General features: G+C 36.3%; 1 protein-coding gene across 1 annotated transcript in view; it reads right to left on the minus strand.

Moving 5' to 3' along the window:
* CCDC93 (CCC complex scaffolding subunit CCDC93) overlaps positions 1-21,918 on the minus strand; it is a 48,523-nt gene that overhangs the window by 16,370 nt on the left and 10,235 nt on the right. Inside the window, exons 6-15 of the mRNA XM_074910912.1 lie at positions 20,696-20,752; positions 15,917-16,017; positions 14,197-14,236; positions 12,753-12,845; positions 12,235-12,285; positions 11,065-11,151; positions 6,277-6,393; positions 1,880-1,942; positions 1,613-1,686; positions 976-1,057 (exon numbers count right to left, since the gene is read on the minus strand). Of these exons, the coding sequence (XP_074767013.1) occupies positions 976-1,057; positions 1,613-1,686; positions 1,880-1,942; positions 6,277-6,393; positions 11,065-11,151; positions 12,235-12,285; positions 12,753-12,845; positions 14,197-14,236; positions 15,917-16,017; positions 20,696-20,752 (765 nt within the window). The remainder of the gene's footprint in view (positions 1-975; positions 1,058-1,612; positions 1,687-1,879; positions 1,943-6,276; positions 6,394-11,064; positions 11,152-12,234; positions 12,286-12,752; positions 12,846-14,196; positions 14,237-15,916; positions 16,018-20,695; positions 20,753-21,918) is intronic.

The following is a 21,918-nucleotide window of genomic DNA, read 5'->3' on the forward strand; positions in this document are numbered from 1 at the left end:
TTGTAAAAACGAATGAACCTAAAGTTACTTGCAAGGTAGTTTCCATTACAATCCTTTAGAGCCTTCCAAAGAACTATGTATGGGAAAATGAGGTTCCTATGCTCAGTCTGTGCCTCAGGGCACTATTTCTTTTTACTTCTTTTCATTCTATTAAATCTCATACACTATTGTTTAAATAGAAGAAAATGAAAACAATTCTCTTCAGTCATATTTCTAGGCAGGCCATAAACACAGCAGTATACAGGGCAGCAAAGCATAGCAATTAAGCAGTAAAACTGAAACATGCTCTGAAAAAAGCAGTAGCTTCATCTCAGTCTTGTCTCTTTTGGTGGGTTGCTCCAAAGCTAGGGGCCTTCATGAAGCCCTCCTCTTTGGCCCCGTACCTCTCCTCAGGTGGCTGTTGGCTGCATTATCCAAGAAGAGACAATCCATTTCAAGCTGTGAATACCACAGGTGAGTATCTAGTCCAGCCCAATCTCAAAGTTACGTTTTAGTGCTCCCTGTTAACCCACCCCAAGTTGCTCTCAGCAGAATGGTAATGGGAACAAGAAGTTCATCAGTACTAGGCTGATCTGGCACTGTATGTCTAGGAACTGCCCTTGTATTAGAGAGTCCCAGGCACAACAGAACATTGAAGGCCACACTAATCCAGATGCCTTGGCAGCCTTCCTTGCACCTCCCTGCCTCAGGGCAGGGGGCAAGTCCTTCTGGTTAATCTAGTTCCAACCTTCTTGGTCATGAGCCTTGTTGCAGATATAATACACTGCAGAACTTGGCAACTGTCCAATAATTCTGTCGCAAATCAAGCTGGTGGCAACAGTCAATATAAACCTGGAAATACCAGTAAATGGGCAGGGGAGGGTTAGGGGAACAGATGACTGACAGGGACATACAACACAACAACAAATCAGGAAGAAGTATAATGCTTATTTACCAAGTTTTAAATGAATCCTTATAAAAGAAACTAGAACTTACCCTACAATGTGCTTTGAACTCTTGCTCCTGACTTTTTAGGTTTTCATTCATGGCCACCAGGGCTCGCAGACTCTGTAATACGCTAAATTTGAAGATCCAGCAAACCACATTAGATTTTTAGTTTCTAATTTAAACAGATGGAGAACTAAAAGACATTAGAACAAGCTTAGTTCTAAATAAATTTCCAGTAAAATCTATGGAAATTAAAACCAAATATCACCACTGATATACTAAGGTCAAAATAAAAATGTAGTGTTACACTCAGTATTTTGATGGCTTTGCTGTGTTCTCACCTCATTATTGTGGAAGTTTTGAGAGAGACTTCTATTTAATGTATGTGAGATGAAGGCTTCAAATATGAAGAAAATAAATTAGGAAGGGCTCATCTACTTGTCAAATGTGTCTAGGGTTCTTCTACTTTAAACACCTACAATTATTTTCAACTACAGATTGACACTTTTCATTTTGACTGAATACTATGGTAATATTTTCCTACCCTTGAAAAGCAAGCCGAAATATTATTGAATTTTTAAAGTTTTAGTTATTTGTTTACACTGACAAAGCAAGAGACATTGAATGATTCATTTTAATCCCAGCATCTTCCAGAATTTCTAAGGTCACAAAGGAAGAAACTTACCTAGAATCTGCTTGGGATTCTATTGTTTCTAAGGCTGCCAGTTCCTTGTCCAGCTTGTCACTGTAACTTTTAACCTAAGGGTTGCAATGAATAATAAACTCAAATACGCTTCTACATATAAAATGAACCATGGTACTTAGCTTTCCCACCCCATGGGATCAGTGAGTTAAGTTGTCAAACACTTTCACCGTTTAATACATCCCTCTACACACGGAACTTCTCAAAAATTATTCAGCTAGAAACACAGCTAGTACAAAGAAAGATTACCTCAGTTAACGTCTTTTTTGCTTCGGTACATTTTGCCTGCAGATCAGTACATTTAGCTTGCAACTATTATGAAAGAGAAAGAAAAGAGTTTGATTCTGTATTCACACTAATTGTATCTGTAATGGAGAATAGCAATATTTAAACTGTTAGTAATGGTTGTCTACTGAACAGTAGACCAACCATCACACACACTGTCTTTTCTTGTCATCTACTCTGAGAGCATTTCATTGCAAGAATTCTGATTGAATATTTAATAACAGCAAACATTATCTACCTGACCTTCTAGATGTATTAGGTCCCAGAAGAAACAGCAGTTTTTACAGAAAAGATGCCAACAGAATGGCAACTTATTGGATAGAATCTCTGCTAAATTGCTCAAAGTTATTTAGCTTGGTTATACCGACTTAGTTTCACACTGGGTTAAGAAGAGAGTCCCTTTTCATATTTCTCCAAAGAAGTTAGGATGATTCAAGACTTGCATAAAAGTGCCATTGCACCATACCATAGACATGTCCATACCAAATAAGCAAGCTGGTTTATGACTTTCTTTTGGGCAACTATGGAAAATCTAGTAAGAAGGCCGTTAGGAAAACACCACCGGATATTTCACTTGTCCAATATTTTACAGAGGCTAATTTCAGAACATCTTCCTTTAAAATCCTTAAGATCACACTGCAAATAGTAACAACAAAAATGGGGCATGGGTTACAAAAGTGGAGCAGTAGTGTTGCAAAGATAGGCACATTTGGCTTCCTGTTACACTTCTTTTCATGCTAGTGTAGTTTGCTGTTCACAACACTGAGCTGTGACTCAACACTCCACTCATCCTTTTCCACATCTGAATTTATAAAAAGAAAGCTTTTTCATTGTTTTTCATGTTTTTCACCAATAATTCACCAACAGACTGAATTCTAACTAGCTAAAAAAAAAAATTAAGCCTGCAGTTCACATCTCATGAAAACTGACATAAAGATTAAAGAACTATTTGTGATGAGAACTCTTGCTGAAACTTACTGCAGTATTGAAGCCAGAACTTCACAAACATTTTTTTTAAAAAGGGGGTCTTGACTGTCACTGATTTCAAAAGCTGTCTTTGGCAAGTGGTAAAAAAATTCAGCCAGGAAATTTTTACTTTACTAAAGTGATAAAAGGATTATATTTGGCTTATAGCTGTCAGTACTTTTTTTCCCCATAAAAAAATATAGCACTGAGACTGTTATGTACTGGAAATAAGCAAAACAGAATTAAAGGGCCCTCAAATCTTAAAATCACAAATAGCACAATAACAGATTTAGAAAATACTCTATGTCTTCCTATGGATTGAGAAGTTTGTTTGGCAGTTAAAAGTAGATCTGTAATGAAGTACGGCCTCTACCAATTTTGTGTTGTTTACAACCATGTTTCTTCCCCATCCCAAATTGCTTTCTTCATCTCAGCAGTATGTGGAAGCTAAGCAAATCCATTCATTCATATGCCAGGGAAACTGGTAAAGGAAATTACTTGCACAAGGCATGAAAATGTAATCCACTCAACACATATCAAGTTATTCTTCAAGGCATATTCTGTATGACTAACTCAGTAGCCACACTATGCTACAATTCTCTAGAATATAAGAGCCATCTGCTACAGAAAAAATGCTTTTGAACATTTCAGTCATTGAGACTGCATACAGACATTGGCAAAGCCTTTCTGCTTTCCAGATCATAACGGCACAACACAGAATAGCTGCAAAAGCCACCCACAACTGCTAAGCTCATTTACCAGCCTCTTACTGCTCAACTAGGCAAGAAAGATCAAGGAAGCAGCATGGCTGGAGAACTGTGCTACTGCACATTTTATTTTTTTGAAATCTGAGCTATCTGTTGCAGTTTCCTGATGCCCCTCTGGACCTCCCCAAAATTAAGCTTGAGTCTACTGCCTCCAAGAACACAAACTGTTCTCACAACGCAGGGGCTGTGGTGCAGTGTTCTAGTACATTCAAACTGAGCAAGCCTCCAGTATGTCTATGTACTGCCTGCAGAAAAACTGCAGATGGATGTGAGCTGGTGGACACAACTAAACCTGTTCCAAATCTGTAGAACTGTACTAGAACACCCTTAAACATGGGCAAATGTGCTCCCTTTTATAACAGGGCAGTGCTAAACCATTACCAGTCATGACAACAAAACTTTTAATCTGGAACAGATTTGCAACCCACTAGCTCAGAGTGGATGCTGAGAGAGCCTGCCTCGATCTCCATTCTACAACACACATACAGCTCTTCTTCTAAAGCACAAAAGCTGTAAGACAAATACATATGAAGGGAAATAAAGAAGAGTTAAAGCATGACAGAAGCATACTGCAATGACTTAGGAGACACTGAACATCTTTTCCCTCACATCTGAACTTCCAAAAGATCTCATTCTGTAATTTGTGTTTCTACTTCAGGAAAAAAAAATTGAAAACGACATGGGAGTTAACACAGGATTTAATTGACTGTAAACCCATATTATGAGTATGAAAGCCTGACACTTCAGCCTGCATTTAAATGCTACGTATTGTCAATATTTTTTTACTAACAGTCATCATTTTGACAGGGCACCAAAGTTATGTTTGAAATAAACAGACACGGAAAATTCATATTACCAAAGTGTTAAAAGACTACAGACTTAAGTAAAAAAATTTAAAAAATCTCATTTCAGTGTACCATAATTATAGTATATACATTATAATATTTCACTCTAGAATGGTGAGGAATTGCAACAGACATGGTTTACATTCAACATAGAGTACAAACAATAATTGTGTCTTCACTGACTATGAAAAAATTCTATTTTTAACAGAGGGGGCATGCCAGAGGATAACACAAACAGAAATGCACCAGTTTAAGAAGAATGAAACTAGCTCAGCATGTTCCAAAGGAAATGCATTCTAATACTCACCAGTTAAACCACTGTCATACTCTACTCTTTGAAAGTCTTTTTTTTTTTTTTTTTTAAAAATGCAAAACAAATTAAGAAAAACCTGCACCGGTTCTTCATAAAGCTTTTTCTTAAAGTTGTAAAAAAAGAAGAGGGAAACAAAGAACAGGATAGGCAATTAGTCTTTCCAATTTTTTGTTTGTAAGTTTTACTTCTATGTCTTTATCTGAACTTGAACCAAAAGTTCACAGCATATGCTTTACTGAAAGGAGATTTAAGTTTTGAAGGGATAGATATCCTTTAAATAAAAGACTTCATTGCACTGTTAAGAGATTATTTTATTCTAATTTTGAAAACAAATTTTGAAAAAGTTAGGTCTAGTAAGTGGCTGAGCAGGAAGGTTTAAAATCTAGTGCTCCCATAGTTATAGGACAGTAAGGCTTTCAAAGCTACCATTCTTTTATGTCTGTCGTTTGTAAGACTGAACATGTCACTGTCTCATAAAATGTGCCATACAGACACTTATCTTTTGGGGCCTTTGTACCCCCAGCATTTAATAGGTAAAAACAGTTAAGATGTAAGGTGTTACGATGTTACTGATAATAGCAGAGCAAAACAAAACAAAAAACAGATGAAGGCTGCTGGTGTAGTGCTGTACTTGACAGAGTATCAACCACAGAAGTCATCAGCAACAGTTTTTCCTTGAGTACTATTTGGGTTTTGACAAGCTTTTCCAATTACTGACTCTGATGCAATATGTTTTCATCAGATTCTGCAAGCTAAAGATGGCATGGTGCCGATTACAGCAGTATGCATGATTAAAAGCAGCATTTCATTAATGGCACAGCTTTTCCACTTAACGTTTCTGCGTTTAAACGGTAACAGCGTAAGTAGGTTGAAATACAGGAATGGTGGTTCTTGCTCTTACTTATAGATACAAACAGAACATAAGTCACAAATTCAAGAGCCTTTCTCCCCTAAAACAAATGTGAAGACGTGAAGCAAGCAGTGACTCTGCAAAACCACCCCCAAACAAACAAACAAGTGAAAAACCCACCTTAGTCGGTGAGACAAGCTGGCTCATATAAAGGACAGTGAGTGATAAGAAGTTATTTGTAGCATGTTTTAGAGCAACTTCCTAAATTGTTTCTTGAAACTGTGAGAACAGCCCATTCAACACTATAGCTAACAAGTCAAATGGAGATACTTTGTTTTTCTTCAGGAGAGGTATGCAAAAAAAACAAAGGAAAAGCATGTTTTGATTAGCTAGCTCCCTCCTCATGGACAGGGCTATACAATTTTTTAATATAAAACCAGCCACATTGTCTTAGTAATAACTGTGCAAGCAAGACATTCAGAGATGCTGAAATGAATGTTCAACATGACAAATTGCTGGTACAGATGATATCTTGCAAATCTTTTCTGGATGGCAAAAACTTTGTGATCGACCACATATATCAATGTTTTCTTCTTTATTATTACACTCACAACACTTACCTCTTCCAGGAGTTTGTTTTTTTGCAAAATCTGCTTATTCAGAGATGCCACCTTCCTCCTATGTTGTTGGGCAGCTCCAAGCCTTTCTGGTCGCTCTTCAGTGGAAAGCTCAGATTGCTAAAATGAACAGTAACAGCAGCCTGTTGGACCTCATGCCATTACTTTTTGCTTCTTCAGTAGCTCAGAAAATACCGAAGTGGAACACACGTGTGATATACCTTACCAAGAACAGTGTCCCACTATCCAACACAAAGAATGTTTACTAATTTATCTTGCATCAAGATAAAGAAGCAGCTGAACAACTGAATTATATCCCAAAGGTAACACCTAAAAATAAAGTCAGCTGCCCTGGAACAGATAGAAAATACTATAGTATGCTAGAAAAAAAAAAAAGAAAAAAAAATTCTTTGGTATCATTATTACAGTTAAACCTGGTAGAGTTCTCAAATGAAAAAAATATAAACATGCTAAAAACACCTTAAGCAGTGGCATTTACCAAACTTGTTGAATCAGTGATGTTCCATACCCTGATAAGTAGATGCAGAACTTTCAAGCGCCTTGAATAGTTGTGTATTTAGATTCTGAAATACTGGGCTTAGATTCCTCTTTATGCTGAACAACAATAACATACTCAGTGTGGTAGATACATTTACCACTCTAAACTTTTTTTGCATGCGTGCGTACTGTGGACACCAGTCTTTGAAGACTACTCAATGCAGCCTGCATTGCCAAGACAGCGACTTATAAATACACAAGACAGCAATCTGGATTCAGTCTCCTTATCTCTCTGAACTGTGAAAGGGAAGATGCCAGAAACATTCTTTACCAGGAATAACATTTATAACAAATTGTATATTTGCAGTAGACAAAAGAATGATTAAGAAGTCAGTGATAGCTATACACCTAAGTGATTATTTGCCTAAACATTATCTGTACCCTTTGTAAGTCCTCACTTTAATACTTAAAACCATCTATGTTGGTAATTTGTTTCATGCACTCAGACTTTTTTTTTCCCAGCTAATCCATCTTCCAATATTTAGTTAGAAAAACAGTTAATTTTCAAGTATTTCAGGTGCTAATTTACTGAGTCTGTCAAAGACTTCAATACTAAGTGCTTTTTGAGTAATTACCAAATGTTGACAACCACTCCAATGTATAATCAGAAAAAATGTTACAGGCAGTATGAAATACTCCTCACTCATTTGCTCCTGGTATCCACTCTAGGCAGATGGGTAGGCAGGTCTTCATTAACAGCTTAATTTTAAATGAAAATAAGAGGCAAAAACCTGTCTTCCTCTTCTCCATTTTCTACGTTATTCATATTGAAGAGCAGCTTAATGATTTGTTATAATTTTACACCTACAGCAAGAAAAGACCAATTCTGACATCTTAACACAACAATTCATGTACTTTCTTTCCATTTGTTAGGAAAGGAAAAATGCCTCCAAGCAAGACCTGTAACACTACATTATTCAAATGCACACCCAGATTTACTTATTCCTCTCCTTATTTAGCCAAATAACATTTTCTCATTATGTCATGCATTCTAAGACCCCATTTTATCCAATATGCATAACATGTAAATCAAGAAAAGTAGAAATGTAGAGAAACATAAGCTAAAGCAGTCTGAGACTGATCTTGCAAAAATGCAAATCCACATAGTACAGCTCTGGCACAAAGAAAATGCCATGTGACAAGGACTATTAAAGCTTGCTTTTTGAAAATGGGAAATAACCTTCACTATAATACTGAAGAAGTATTAATGATTAATACTGATAATTAATACTGAAGAAGAAATAATGAAGAGGTTGCTTCAGAAAAATCCTTCTGGTCTGCAAATAAAAAACCTAGGAGTAAGCCTTGTGCAGCCAAAGTGGGCTAAGGGTTTGCTCTGCAGCAACACTCCAGCTTTAAAGTTACTGAGGAACAGGGTTCAATTTTTGAAGAAAAATGCATCTTTCAGCACAGAAGGAAGAAAGCACAAGTTATAGAGGCTACTTTGCTTTTGACACTATTGTTGTTACCTGGTCTCTTACTAGACTGAAACAGCAGTTGCCTTTTGAACATAATTTAAGAAAGCTGTATCTGAGCCCTAGTGTCTCTGACTGAATCAATTTGCTACTCTAGCTCAAAACAAGAACTTCAATTACATGTGACAAAGAGGTATACGTGGACACATCCTTCAACTTTTCTGCTAAACACATGTTATCTCCACCACTGACAGGTATAGATTCACTTCTCCCTTCTTCCCCATTCCCTACAACTGCTCAATTGCCCTAAAAAGATTTAGCCAGTTCAAATAAACAAGTTAAACAAAAAGTGTTCGCAGTCTCATTTTCTATGACAGAATTTAAGTTAAAACACTGTATTAATGATGTATGAGGATCACTACTCTATGGCAACTCAGAAACTGCTAGCCAAAATAAATGGCTGATTATAGACTTTAAGAGCCTGACTCCCACTGTTCACATGTAAAAGTTTTAAATGGAAAGGGGGAAGGAAATATATGCCATCAATGTTATTCTTTGTAATGAGATTCTCTCTCACACATTAGTGTTACAAACTTACCAATAATTAAAGATAACTCAATCATTACTCTACAGAACTTCATTCTTAAAGTCTCTGTACAGAACCACAAACTTCGTAACAGTAAATCATTTTGTTTATCTCTTCATGTTCAACCATCTCCTACTAGCAAACAGACTCCAGATGTTTAGATCTGTAACTAACTCCATCATAGCTGCCTCAATTTGAAGTCCACTGTCCTAAGCCCACTGGGAAAAAAAAACCCAAATGACAGTCTCCACCCAGGTCAAACCTGTTTTCATCAGTCAAGTTCCATGTAGATCTTTAGCAGTCATTTCAATCTAACTTGCTATCATTTTTGTGGACACTTTCCTGAGTCTCAGGAACATAAAGATAAAAATCACTGCATCTCACTTTATCTTTGAGTGTTTCTTCAAACCAAAAAATATAAAAAACATCCAATTCCGTATCTTCCATGAATGACAACCCCTAACCATACTAAATAGTTGAAATGCTTATTGTATGCTATTTCAACTGACTGCGCAGGGCGCATAGTAATCACCGACAAAGGATTCTGTAAGTCCAAAATTATTCTGAGTCAACTTTTCAAGATAAAAGCAACTCGCAAACAGCATTTAAGACTGCTGAAAAGGATCCCTCTTCAGGCATTTTTGAAGGGGGCAGTTTTGAGACAGCATTTCTTTAGTTTTAGTCATTCTCTCATTTGACCAGGGAACAAGCTTTTCCTCCTATTCTACTCCTAGCAAAACCACTTGTTACATAGGACTATATTTGTAAATTGAGTCTCAGAGGAAGCATCCTTCTAACACAGTAAAATAAAAGCTCCTTTGAGTAACTGGCCTTAGAAAGCTGGTGATGAATAGACAGATAAAAGCCACATTAGTAATTTTCTGCCAGGATTTTTAAAAAGTGAGGAATGACACTAGAATCTTCCATCCAGTTTACCCAGCAAGTTAACACAGCAGCAGAAAGGAGGGGCAAATGCAGAAAACTGTATGCATTGATTGTCCACAGAAATGCCATCTTCCAAGAAAGATCCTGGCACATGGCAACATCAAATCTAGAATTTTCTTTGCCAGCTACCTTCACTGGGCCTGTGGATTCTATTAAGACTCCGGTAGACAAATAAGCACTGCTGTATTCTTCAGACTATATATAGTTACAAGGGGTTAAAATTATTATAACTATATCAAAACACTGATGATGATTCAGTAAACTGTTTGAGAACATCCTTAATTCTCTTTTCCTGGTGCATGCATGCACACAGAAATTTTGTTTTGGTCACATATCAAAATTTGAGAAGCGATATATTTTTTGTTTGACTTGAATCAGTTCTTGCTTTCCTGAGTATTAATCATTGTTCTACTATAATAGTCAAGGTCCTGCTGCCTTCTTTCAGTACAGAAGAAATGTAACATTGAAATATGACCCTTGGGCTTCTGTTCTTGCAATCCTTTATAATAAAGAAAGGGCAAGAATTTACTATAGACTCTGTTGAGTTATAGGATTTATCTCCCAAATGGAAAAGCTCCATACCTCATACGTGTCAACAAAAAGGAAGAAATATGAGAAGACTATTGGACAAATAAGAGCGACCTATAACTCATATCTGGCAGTGATGCATTGTATGTATTAATTGCTTGGAAGAGCCAGATTTTCTTTTCACATTACTGTAAAAACAATCACGGTTCAACATATTAAATGAAGCTAATATGCACAATTAATTGCCTTGACTTTTAAAAGCAACAGAGGTTTGGTTTTCATGATAGTAGATTCAAAACTAGAGATCCAGGGCATGACTGAGAATTGGGAGACCAGTGCAAGAAGATCCAGTGTCTGAAAATCTGAATGGAGGCCACCTTAGATTCTTCTCTGAGCAAGCCCACAGAACTGTATTTCTGTGCATTACACTAAATATTTTAAAATGCATTAAGAGTTTAGGACTCCAGTTTGAATAGATACCAACTCAGGCCCTTCTTTGTTCATGAAAACATTTAAGCAGGTGCTTAACCCAAACTACTGGTGAATGCAATTCAGGAATATGTACTATCATGCCAAAAGCTTGTGCATGTTTAAATCTCATTAAAATACTTTCTTGGATCCTGACTGTGCTCCTATCCACAGCATATAAGAGACGGTGTTGTTTCAAGAGAACCATGGCAATTAAGTTGGAAGCTTAAGGCCTAAATTAATAAGCTATCAAACACAACGTGGTAAAACACAGTCAGGTAGCTCACTTACCTTTTCAGCATATTCCGACACTATTTGCTTGATCTCATCTGACTGGAGTCCAACAATCTGGCCAACTGTGCTTGCTGTCAATTTGCCCTGCAATTGTGTCAAGAAAACATTTTGAGTTTTGGAACTGCCTGTGCTTTTTACATGGCAATTTCTCCAAGCTCTAATTTCAACAGAAATGTACAAAACCTTTACACTGTGTAAAAATCTCTAATCATTAAAAAAAAAAAAAAAAAAAAAAAAATCAAGAAATATTCCATCCCCCAAAAAAACTTTGCTGATAGAAATTTCTCACTTACAACTTTTTAGCAAATTTGAGCTCAGATTTTCAAAAACTTACTTCTAATTGTATTTTGCACACTGAATTTTGCATGCGCAGTAATAAAACTCACTATTAGACCACATTTTGAGCCAATCTATAACAATGCAGATGTGTGAAAGAACACACCTTTCAAACTGGATGTGTGTACAAAGACGATCTTCAAGTAGAACTGAATTCTGCAGTGGTTTTTCAGTAGAAAGCATGTCAATCAACTTTGAGACTAAACTGATTACTACCTTCTCTTCCGTGATTTCAGCATAAACAGAAACAATGTTTAACAACTGAATCTCGTACCAGTCCTCTCACCCAGAAATCAAAATGTAAGAATTTTCAAAATTACAACAGCCTACAAGTTCCGTTATATCACTGACTACAACTAATCAAGAAAACAAGATACGTATCCAGTATTTTCAGTGTCTTAGACTAATGGTGGTGTTTATAAATATTTATCAGTGCTTTGAAAAACATCTTAAAACCCATACAATCTTCCTCCACTCTCACCAGTAAAATAATTACTCCTCTGGATATCTTCACAAGATGAATAAAGTAAGATTATACTGCATCTTGGGTAGCTGCACTGTGATGTCTTTCCCCTGAAATTCTCATTTTAGAAACCATTTGAAAGAGGCACTTACTTATATAGCTTTTATAATTTAAAGGCAAATTATTAAGTCATCGGCGTCGTAAAAATTACTGACTTCCTAACTGAACCATCTTTTCTTGCACTCCCTTCAAGAAAATTTAAACACTGTCACTCCAAGAGTTCAGACTTCATTAACCTGATTTTAGGAATAATTGCCATAATCAACCATAATTTAAATAGTGCTGGATGAGTTTTAAATGCTGCTTACCTCTTCTGTTGCCATTGCAGCCATTCCAGTCATCAGAGTTTTAATGCGAAGCTAGGGCAAAAGATGAGGAATTACACATAACAATTTATATTTCATTATTTAACTTGGTTCTGCCTAGTAACAGGGACACATCTGTACAATTAGTATCATATAACATGTATTTTAATGTATGTAATGGGTCAGTAAGTCTATGAAAGTTAAAGAACAGGTGGCTAAAGTTACCAAATTTAAGGAGAATTTCTCATAATAGTGCAGGTTCATTGAAGAGTATCCAGCTCCCACAGTCAGTTGAACACTGGCCTTTTAAAAATGCTTGGATTCCAAACCAAAAGTTGAATTTTTTGGTATTAAACATCAACAAACATTTAATTTTGTGCATCCAATCAGGTTCCATATTCCCCTGTGGGAAGCAACACTCACTTTAGCTACACATGGAAATTTTCCTTCTCACAGAGAAGTGGTAACAGCTGCCCTCCCCCCCAGGTAGTAATATCCATGCTACTACGTATGTGGCACACCTCTTCAGCAGCCTGAAGATCATCTTCATCACAAGGCTCAGCTTTTCCTGCACCTGCAAGGCCTGGAGGTAGCGCAAGTTTTTTATCTTCAGCCTTTTAAAGAAAAATATTATATTTAGTTCTAGTATTAAGAAAGACAGCAAGAAGGAAATTGGAACATAGCTGTTCTGTTTTTATAAATACATTTCAGCTACTGGAACTTCCTCACACTCCAATTCATGCCAACTGACATGTAATCCTCACTGATTTCGTAAGTATTCCAGCTGTTTAAGACAGTGTCTCTGGCTTTCTATGGACACATGTGGGTCAGAGATCTCTTACTCTCCAGCCTTCTGAGAACTACCAACCTCACAGGACAAATAGCTACCCCAGAATATGATGTCTGCTATTTACGAGAAAGCTGAAATTTTTTTAACAGGAAAAAAAAGTGTAAAATTGCCTAGTTCAGTCAGAAGAACACATATCACTAAACTAATGTAAACTGATGAGACAGACTCAATTTCTGGGTCATTCTCTTGCACTACTAACCTAACTATTTCATCTTCCACTTTGGCCTTACTGGAGACTCAATTCATACAATAAACATGATGACTATCTAATATACAATATTCTGAAGTCAGTAATATTTCTGAAGAAACGAAATGAACTCTATAAACATGACTGCTGTCTGGTAGTTACTTTGAGGGAAAGAGAGGTATACCTGGACTGGGAAACACCTCCATTTATAAAATTTAAATGTTAGATTTGCACGCAGAATATTGAGATAATGAAGAAAAGCAACCTTAATATACTCAGTGCATTGCTGTGTCCATGACATGCTTAGTGCATTTCTTCATTATCTCTGTCTGCAATAAAAACTTGTACCTAAAGTAACATCTGCACTGAAATAATAAAACTGCAGATACTCCGACAAGGACATTTTATGATTCCATAATCACCAAAAGTACAGCCAGGATGCTACTTTTCAAGAGGCATTATGATTTATTTATAGCACTGTATCATGTTTCCCTAGCACATTAAATAACCTGTTATGTAATAAATGCCTACAACATTTCTTACCAAGCTGAATGGTTCTTTAAAAAGAAAAGGAGAAACTCTTTAACAATCACATCATGCAACACTTAGTTAGAAGATTAAACATACAGGATGTTATTACCTCACATTAAAAAACCAAAACACCCAAACAACCTTTCTAAGACCAAACTGTGATCTTTCAGTACAGATGAAGGAAATCCTTTAAAAAAAAGAAGACAGCAATCAATTGCATCTTTCATGGCATGAAGATTTTTAGTTCCAGTTAGCCATTTTTAAGAGATGGTAATAATAGAAGTTGAAGATGTTTATTCTGTTGTATTCCTTAAAGATCTTAGAGTAACCAACACTTCAATAAAAACAATGTAATTCCTCCCACAATAGAAGTATTTAAAATTAGTATATTTTTTACCTGTTCTGTTTTTCCTGCTGGTCTGCTAAATCCATATCTCCTGAAAGAAAACGGTAACATGAAAGAAATACATTGTTGTTTACAACTTTCACAAATACAGTTTTCAACAAAAGAAATACATTAAAAAGTGATTTGTTTAACAAAGACAACAGCCAGGTTCCAGTTAGTTTTGGAATGCTTCAAATAAACTAAATAAACAGGAACTGCAGCGTATTTACAGACTAATTTCAGGTCCATCTAGTCCGTCCATCACTATCTTCAAATCTAGGCTGTTCATAAAATACTGTCATGTAAAGCTCATGAAAGGAAAAAACAATGTTCTCTTTCCATTTGGAAGTTAATCCTGAGCTATTAGCTGTATACTACTGAATTCTGGAAAGGCCTCAGGAAATTGTCAGTGCAATCTCTACTCCCAGAAAACCATTCATGCTTGTGTGCTTTGATGAATCTGCAATTTCCTTCTGAAGCATGTCATTCAGAGCTTTAAATATATACTCAAATGAACTTCTTTACATCTTTTTTTTGAGGGAGAGGAAAAAAAAATTAACATTTGAGTTATATTGTTATTTTTGAAATATTATCTTAAAGAAAAAACGGGTATAAAGAAATTTCAGGTATCATCAAGCAATTATCTTCAGTATTACGAAGCACTAAACCCAGCACTATACAGATACAGAAAGAAGTGGTGTTCCTGACTGACTAACTTAAAACAGTTTAATTCCTTAACTACTGCAGAAGCAGGACTATTTATAAGCCTTTTATGGCTAAAAGTGATCCTCGGTAGCAGTATTAATTGTCACCAGTTCTCCATTTATTCAACACTAATGAGTAAATTCAGTCATATCTAACTAGAGCATAACTTCAAGTATTGACAAGAGGGAGAACACTTGCTGATTTCAACTGCGTGTCAAGAGAAATGCACAAAAAGGGTAAAAGGAAGAAGAGGAAGGTACTCAAAATATTGAGACCAAAAAAAAAAAAAAAAAGGAAATCTATGGCTCTGGGGGAGAAGCCACCACAGAAGACAAAAAACCGAATTCAAATGTCGTTTGCACTCCTTAAGTATTAAGAGCTCAGACAGCAGACAAGCTGTACATATCACTAAACTATGAAAATTGGAAGTAGAAACTAGAAGAAGCTCTGTAACCTTATTTTTATGTGTTTGTAGAGCTCTCATTAAACCAGAGGGACTTCCAAAGGTAATGGATAAGTGCAAACCCTGCTAACTTGGTCTCTATATTGAAGTTTGCAGAAAATAAGAAGACAAAGCACTAAACCATGATTCAGCTTCCTGATTTAGCAACCATATTAAAACTACAAAAAGAAGCAACAACCTCAGCTCCTTTCTTCCCCATTTTCAGGGGACTCACTGCAAAGAGGCAATATTGTTTGACAGACACTACACCCAGAAGCATCATGAATTTAAGCCATTTTTATGAAGCAAAGAACAAGTATGTTAAATAAACATACCCTACTAGCAGCATAAAGTCAGAACTTGGGCTCCTATTGTACAAAACATTGGTCACACGTGAGGACTATTCAGTCCCCAGAGAACTTACAGGTTAAACAGACAAAATCTGAAACAAAACAGGAGTAAATCTGAAAAAGTTTGATTCTCGAGTAGTACAAAAAACCCTCCACAATCCAAATTTTATATAGAACGAATGCTTCTAAATACACACAAAACAAAACCCCCAGACAATTAAATGAAGCCTTTCACCTGCCATATTCCAGAAGCGTAGCATGAACCTTTGATTCCTCGTCTAGCAGTTCTTCAGCTCCCTTCTGACGTTTATATTTTCTCTGGGGTTTGTAAACCTCCTGTAAGACAGTGAATGAATTTGAAGCTTGTAAAAGGCTTTTCTAAAATAAATGATGAATTGTTATCTCGAGTGATATATACCACTGTTTGCTTTCCAACTCAATATGCTTACCCAAATAAATATCCTCCACTTTCTCTTTTTGGAATTACATGATAAGATCTTACTGAATTTAATTCTAAAAAATTTGCCATAGGAGCTGTCTTTCCAGGTTTTAAAAGAATTATAAATTGTTATTTAACAACAAATATGATTTCTTCAACCATCTCCTCTATTCCATTTGAAAGGGGAGTCAAAAATAGCACAACCAACATCTATTAAAAAAACCACCCTATGATTTAGCTGATAATGCCAGCATCTAGAAATGTTACCTCCTTTGCAAGTCAATTCTATTTTTAATCTATTAGATAACTAAATGTAATTATTATCTATTCAATGATCACAGGTTGCAATGGAATTAAAGCAGATTTCATTGCAATTTAAAGAACAAAAGTATCTGAAGAAATTCGGTTCTAAAATAACTTGATCTTATGCTATCCCAATGTGATCGTATAGCTGGACAACAGCCCACCAAATAAAACAAGGATTCACAAGTACTATTTTGTGCTAATAGAGCTACTTCCAATTTAAAAATAAAATGAAAACAAAAGGACAGAGCCGCTATCCTGACTGTTAACATAGGCACAACTGTCGTAACACTATAAATATGGCCTGTACTAAACTACCTTTTTTCATCCTCCTTCCATATAGATCAACTATGCCACCACAAAAGACTATATAGCAACATTAGAAAAATTATTCTATGTCAACCACAAACAAAATAAAACCAAAAGCCGAACAAAAAATAACCATGAGATGCTCAGCTTTCCCCAAATTATAAACTGGAACCAAGAACACATTTACTGTGACTGGAATTATTTTTGCTGTTTGGTGAAAGATTAGCATGCAGTCAGTCTGTATTGAAATATTGTTGTTGCTGGAATAAAGATTTTGAAGTTAACTGAAGTCTAGTATTTAGTGCTATCCTGCTAGCAAGGATACTGAAAAAAACCTAACCAAGAACCTGTGATGTCAAATATTTTTTTTTTCCTCTGATTAATATTTTTTAAAAGTGTCCCCCTCAATCAATTAGATCACAGTTTTTCATCTCCTTTTTCTGAAATAAAATTCCAGCCCTCGTCCCAGCAGAGAAAAACTTCATCATCACTTCCAAATAATCAGCATCAAAACCAAACACCCCCCTCTCTTCTAGTCTGTTTTAAATTCATATATTTTAAATCCTTTGAGGACCAGGCTCAGAATGCTTAGGACAAATACATTACAAAAACCAAAACTTGAAATCAGAAATTGGACTTTCCATGTATACATTTAACTTCAGAAAATCATATTCACATAGGACAAGTTTAATGCAAGAAGTTTCAACGATTCTAAAAGAAATTAAAAGAGGAAATTTTTTTTGTTTGATCTGACTTTGTACAATACAAACTATTACTTTCAACAACCAATTCCTGCACCATAACATTGCCAAAATAGCTTTCAATCTTTTTCAGACATGTAAGACCAAAGTAGAGATCTCAAACAAGTGAAAATAGACAGTATTCTGGCGAGTTTCTCCTGAATTTGTCAGCTGCCCTTTGCAATTTTTACTTCATCTCTTATCTCAATTTCTGTCATTTTTCTTTCCAGCTATCAAATCTTGCTACATTTTTGACTGTCATATGAAAAAGCTTTTTAAGATCAAAAATCTCCCACAAAATGTACTTTCACACCCACAGAAAAGCAATGTAAGTCATAAAAGTAATTATAGCTCTATATTATACCTGTGCTATATAAAGTGTACGCATCATACCATAAACATTAGTCTTGGCATCAGATAATTGAGCAGTTGAACAAAACCACTGCAAGATAATCTCAATTCACTAGACAGTCACCCTTCAGCAGCAGTAGTTCCAATAACCATTGCTGATATTTAGTATTTCCTTTTCTAACCTTTAGGCCTGATCGTGACCATAAATCTCACTGTATTGTCCCCTTGGGAAGAGAAGGGTAGGTCCTTAGATCAGAGTTATAATAATGAATTCAGACAACAGACTAATCTTTCACACTTGCTGGTCCTCTTAGGAAAGTGGATTTCTCTTCCAATTCCAATGCACAATGATTTAAAGGTGACCTGAAAAAGAGCCTTCATTTAACAGCTGCCGCCTTCTTCCAATTCCTATGGACAGATAGGAAAGCTTGTGCACTTTCTCCCCTGAAAATTCACTGTGTTCTTCTAGACTGCACTCATGCCTCGATGCCTTGAGAGATCTCATGAACTAATCTTCCATTAAGAAAATCAGGTTCCAGCTGTTGATCATATAATCCTGACAGAGCTCATATATTTAAGAGGCGTTTGTCTAATGATATCCCGAGCAGTGATGAACAAATGTCAAAACTTTATCTACCATGAAGATGCACCTAAAAACTAGAGATCTGTGATCCAGAGTAGACAGAATACACCTTTATCAACCCTGCAGATAGATACAAACTGGGGAGAGCAACCAGCACACCTAAAGGCAGGAGAGCTGTTCAGAGATATTTAGACAGTCTAGCTGAATGGTGCAAAATGCTATCAAACTTTTAAGACTGTACCTTATTTTCCTTACTTTCCATTATCTGTTTCATTCTTGACCCTAAATACAGAACTATTCCCTTAGCTGCAGAAGTAGACACAGTCATATCTGATTCCAGGATTGTGATCTATGAATTTTAAAGTAACAGCCCCTGATATACTGGGCAAGTGAAAATCAATTCACTGGCTTCAACCAGCAAACACCTGATCTGGCCTACATGTAGCTTCTCCATCTTGACCATGTCATTCTCTTCACGCTCTAAAAAGCAATTTCAGAACACATGCTGGTAGATATGTAAAGCACCATGGGACTTTGGACAAGACACTTGACACATACTAGGATCCCTTCAACAGGATCTCTTATTCAACTGCTAATCAAATATCTTCTGAATTTTTTTAAGTGACACTAAAAATTCTAGGTACTAGTGCCTCCTAACAGCATTGTGATTACTTTGTTTCTGTCTCTTCCCTGACAAGGTTAGTATCAGTTACTTGGATACGGAATCTTTAGCACTATTTCAAGACAATGCAGGTAGAAAATGGGCATGCTTGAAACACTTGAAAAATTAGGACAATTACTCTGAAAATTGAAAATAAGCAGAAGCTCATTGAATATCAAGCGCTAATTGATACGATACACTTTTGCCATTTGCTTTCTTACACAGGTTTGCATACTCTCTCAATTTAAAAGGTTATACAGGTGCACAAACAAAACAGTACCCATTTACTTGGGGAGTTAACTTGTAAAACAGAAAACAGATCTCACCGAAAGACAAGTATTGCTGGTTGGAGTAAGAGACTCATTGCAAGTCTGCTAATAATTAAAAAAACCCAACCAAACCACTGGGAACAACAGTTAGGGACTGTAATTGAAATTTTCAAAGAAAGAGTAATTATTCAAATCAATTAACAAGGGATTTGCATTGGTCATCACCTAGAGACTTTCACAGCAATGTTTTTCTATAAACTTACACCATAATTCAACCACATATATTAGGCTCAGCAGCACTTAGGTCATTAATAGGGAAAAACTACCTCCAAAACATGACAAAAGAGTAAGATGACTTGTCTGGCCCTTTATGCAAGCTATCATATAGCTCATTACACTGGCACTTAACACCTCTATACATGGCTGAAGAGTTTAGGGTGTCTGGCTAGAGCTACATGAAATAGCCTTTATTTTCTCAGAAGAGTGGGGTTTCACCATCCATTGAAGAGCCTTGGAAGCATCCCATTCAAAGCATACCCAGATTTCTCATCCCTTCTCAAATGCTGACCTGTGAATTTATCTTATCAAGATGGTCCAAGAAAAAAAAAAAAAAAAGAAGGTAGCGAACTGTTGGGAGTCAGAAATGGTGACTTGACAGTCACAAGCAAACAGGGAAATTAGAGAGAAATCAAGGACAGAAACTCAAGTTGCTAGCTAGGCATCTAAATTCAGGTATGAGACAGTGATATAGCCAATGTATTTTACATGTCACTCCTGGTAGCATTCATGAACCAGCTTTCAAAAAACATAAACAAACAATTTATTCAAGAGGTAAGATGATCTGCATCTGAAGAGGGAGAACACAAATGATATCACCTTTCCCAACCAACATTTGCTACTTAAAGAAAACGTTTCCAAATTAGGGTATTTTCACTGCTAATTACAAAAAGTAAAACAGACAAGTTCTGAAATGCAGACATTTAAATTGAGGAGATCATTGCCATTTTGATTAATTTCAAAATAAACAGCCCAGCCGCTGATACCTTCTAACAAAATTAGTGCACTGAGGGTTTAATAGTCTGTAAGCTACCTTGTGACTTCTGTTTGACAGCGTGGAACTCCACACTCTCTGTGCAGGCAGTTGATATGGTTTATCTACTCATACAGTGCACACTTAAAAGGTTCTCAATCTGGTATGTTGGTGTTTGAGACGTGGTCTAAGAATGAAGCTCGACGTGTGACTTAATTGGGACCTTCTTATAAGAAAATCCAGGATTGGCTGCATTACACAGAATTAACTACCACCATTTCATTACTAAAACCGCTTGCTTCTTGATCATAAAAATCTAACATACTTACAAAGATATCAGTAACAGTTTTGATAGCCTTCTCTTTTCTTTGCATGAATTCATCATCCTGCAAGACATTAACAGAGGTGATTAAAAATACCAGAAATGGAGACTAAATCTCAAGCATTGCAATAAGTTTAGCAAACAAAGTTGTCAAATAGTTTCTAATTGAGCTGCCCAATTAGTTGATGAAAGGGTAGTGATTTCCTATAACACATAAAAGTATTTGCTCCTCTCACCAGACAGGTAGGCAGGTCTTTAAACTGTATCCAGATCAACAGTTTCTCTGCTCTCCGCTTAGACAGTACCCAACACAAATGCAATCCCAGCCCACTATCAGGATTTCCAATCATTAATACACTACGAACAAATGAAGTGGGGATGGGCTTAATGCGGAAAAGAGGTTTCTAAGCATTAAAAACAATTAATAAAAAAAATCAAAACAAAATTCAAACCACCCCAAGCTAATAAAATCCAGCTGTCTTTCCTAATACTAGGGACATCTACTTTTAAAGCTGTTACTGAATTAAGAGACAAACTTGGGTTCTAGGTTTTAAATATGGAATTGCCATGGGTATGCATGAACAGAACCAATGGCTCTGTACTACAGGCACAAATCCAAGCTCGGTCCAGCTCTCATCCTACACCAAGAAAACTTCATATCGTTACTGCAGAATAGGAAGAAGAGAGGATAACAACACTGTTCTAAGCACACAGCTCCAAAGTGGGCAGCATTTGACTATTATCAGAAGGAGAAAGCAGGTGATCAAGGTATGTCAAACAGTGCAAAATTACTCTTACCACTACACTTCTAGACAAAAATGCACTTCTCACTCCTCTGGTGATCATATTTTAGAGAAAAATGTATTTCTTTTTAACCCAAACCTGTCACACTCTGTCCTTCCCCAAGTTCAGTTTCTGAATGAAGTTTTTTAGGAATCTAGTTTTCAAGAACAAATTTTGAGGTTTGGATACAGGGAGACAAGAGATGACTCCCAGCACTCTAAAACAAAGCCCAAGTTACAAAGTATTAACAGCATATCACTTCTCATTTAGCTAAATCAGCTTCTCCACAGCACGCCCGGTGTTTCCCAACACATTTCAGGCAATGCAGCTCCAGTCACATGGTTACCCTGGATACGCTGCACAGAGCTCCATATTCACTCCACCACCTGGCAAGCCAGACTGACGGTATCAAATACTGCAGAAAAACTAAAGCCATCAGAAAGCAAA

The sequence above is a fragment of the Athene noctua genome, chromosome 7, assembly GCF_965140245.1.
Source record: "Athene noctua chromosome 7, bAthNoc1.hap1.1, whole genome shotgun sequence".
In the NCBI taxonomy this organism is placed as follows: Eukaryota; Metazoa; Chordata; class Aves; order Strigiformes; family Strigidae; genus Athene; species Athene noctua.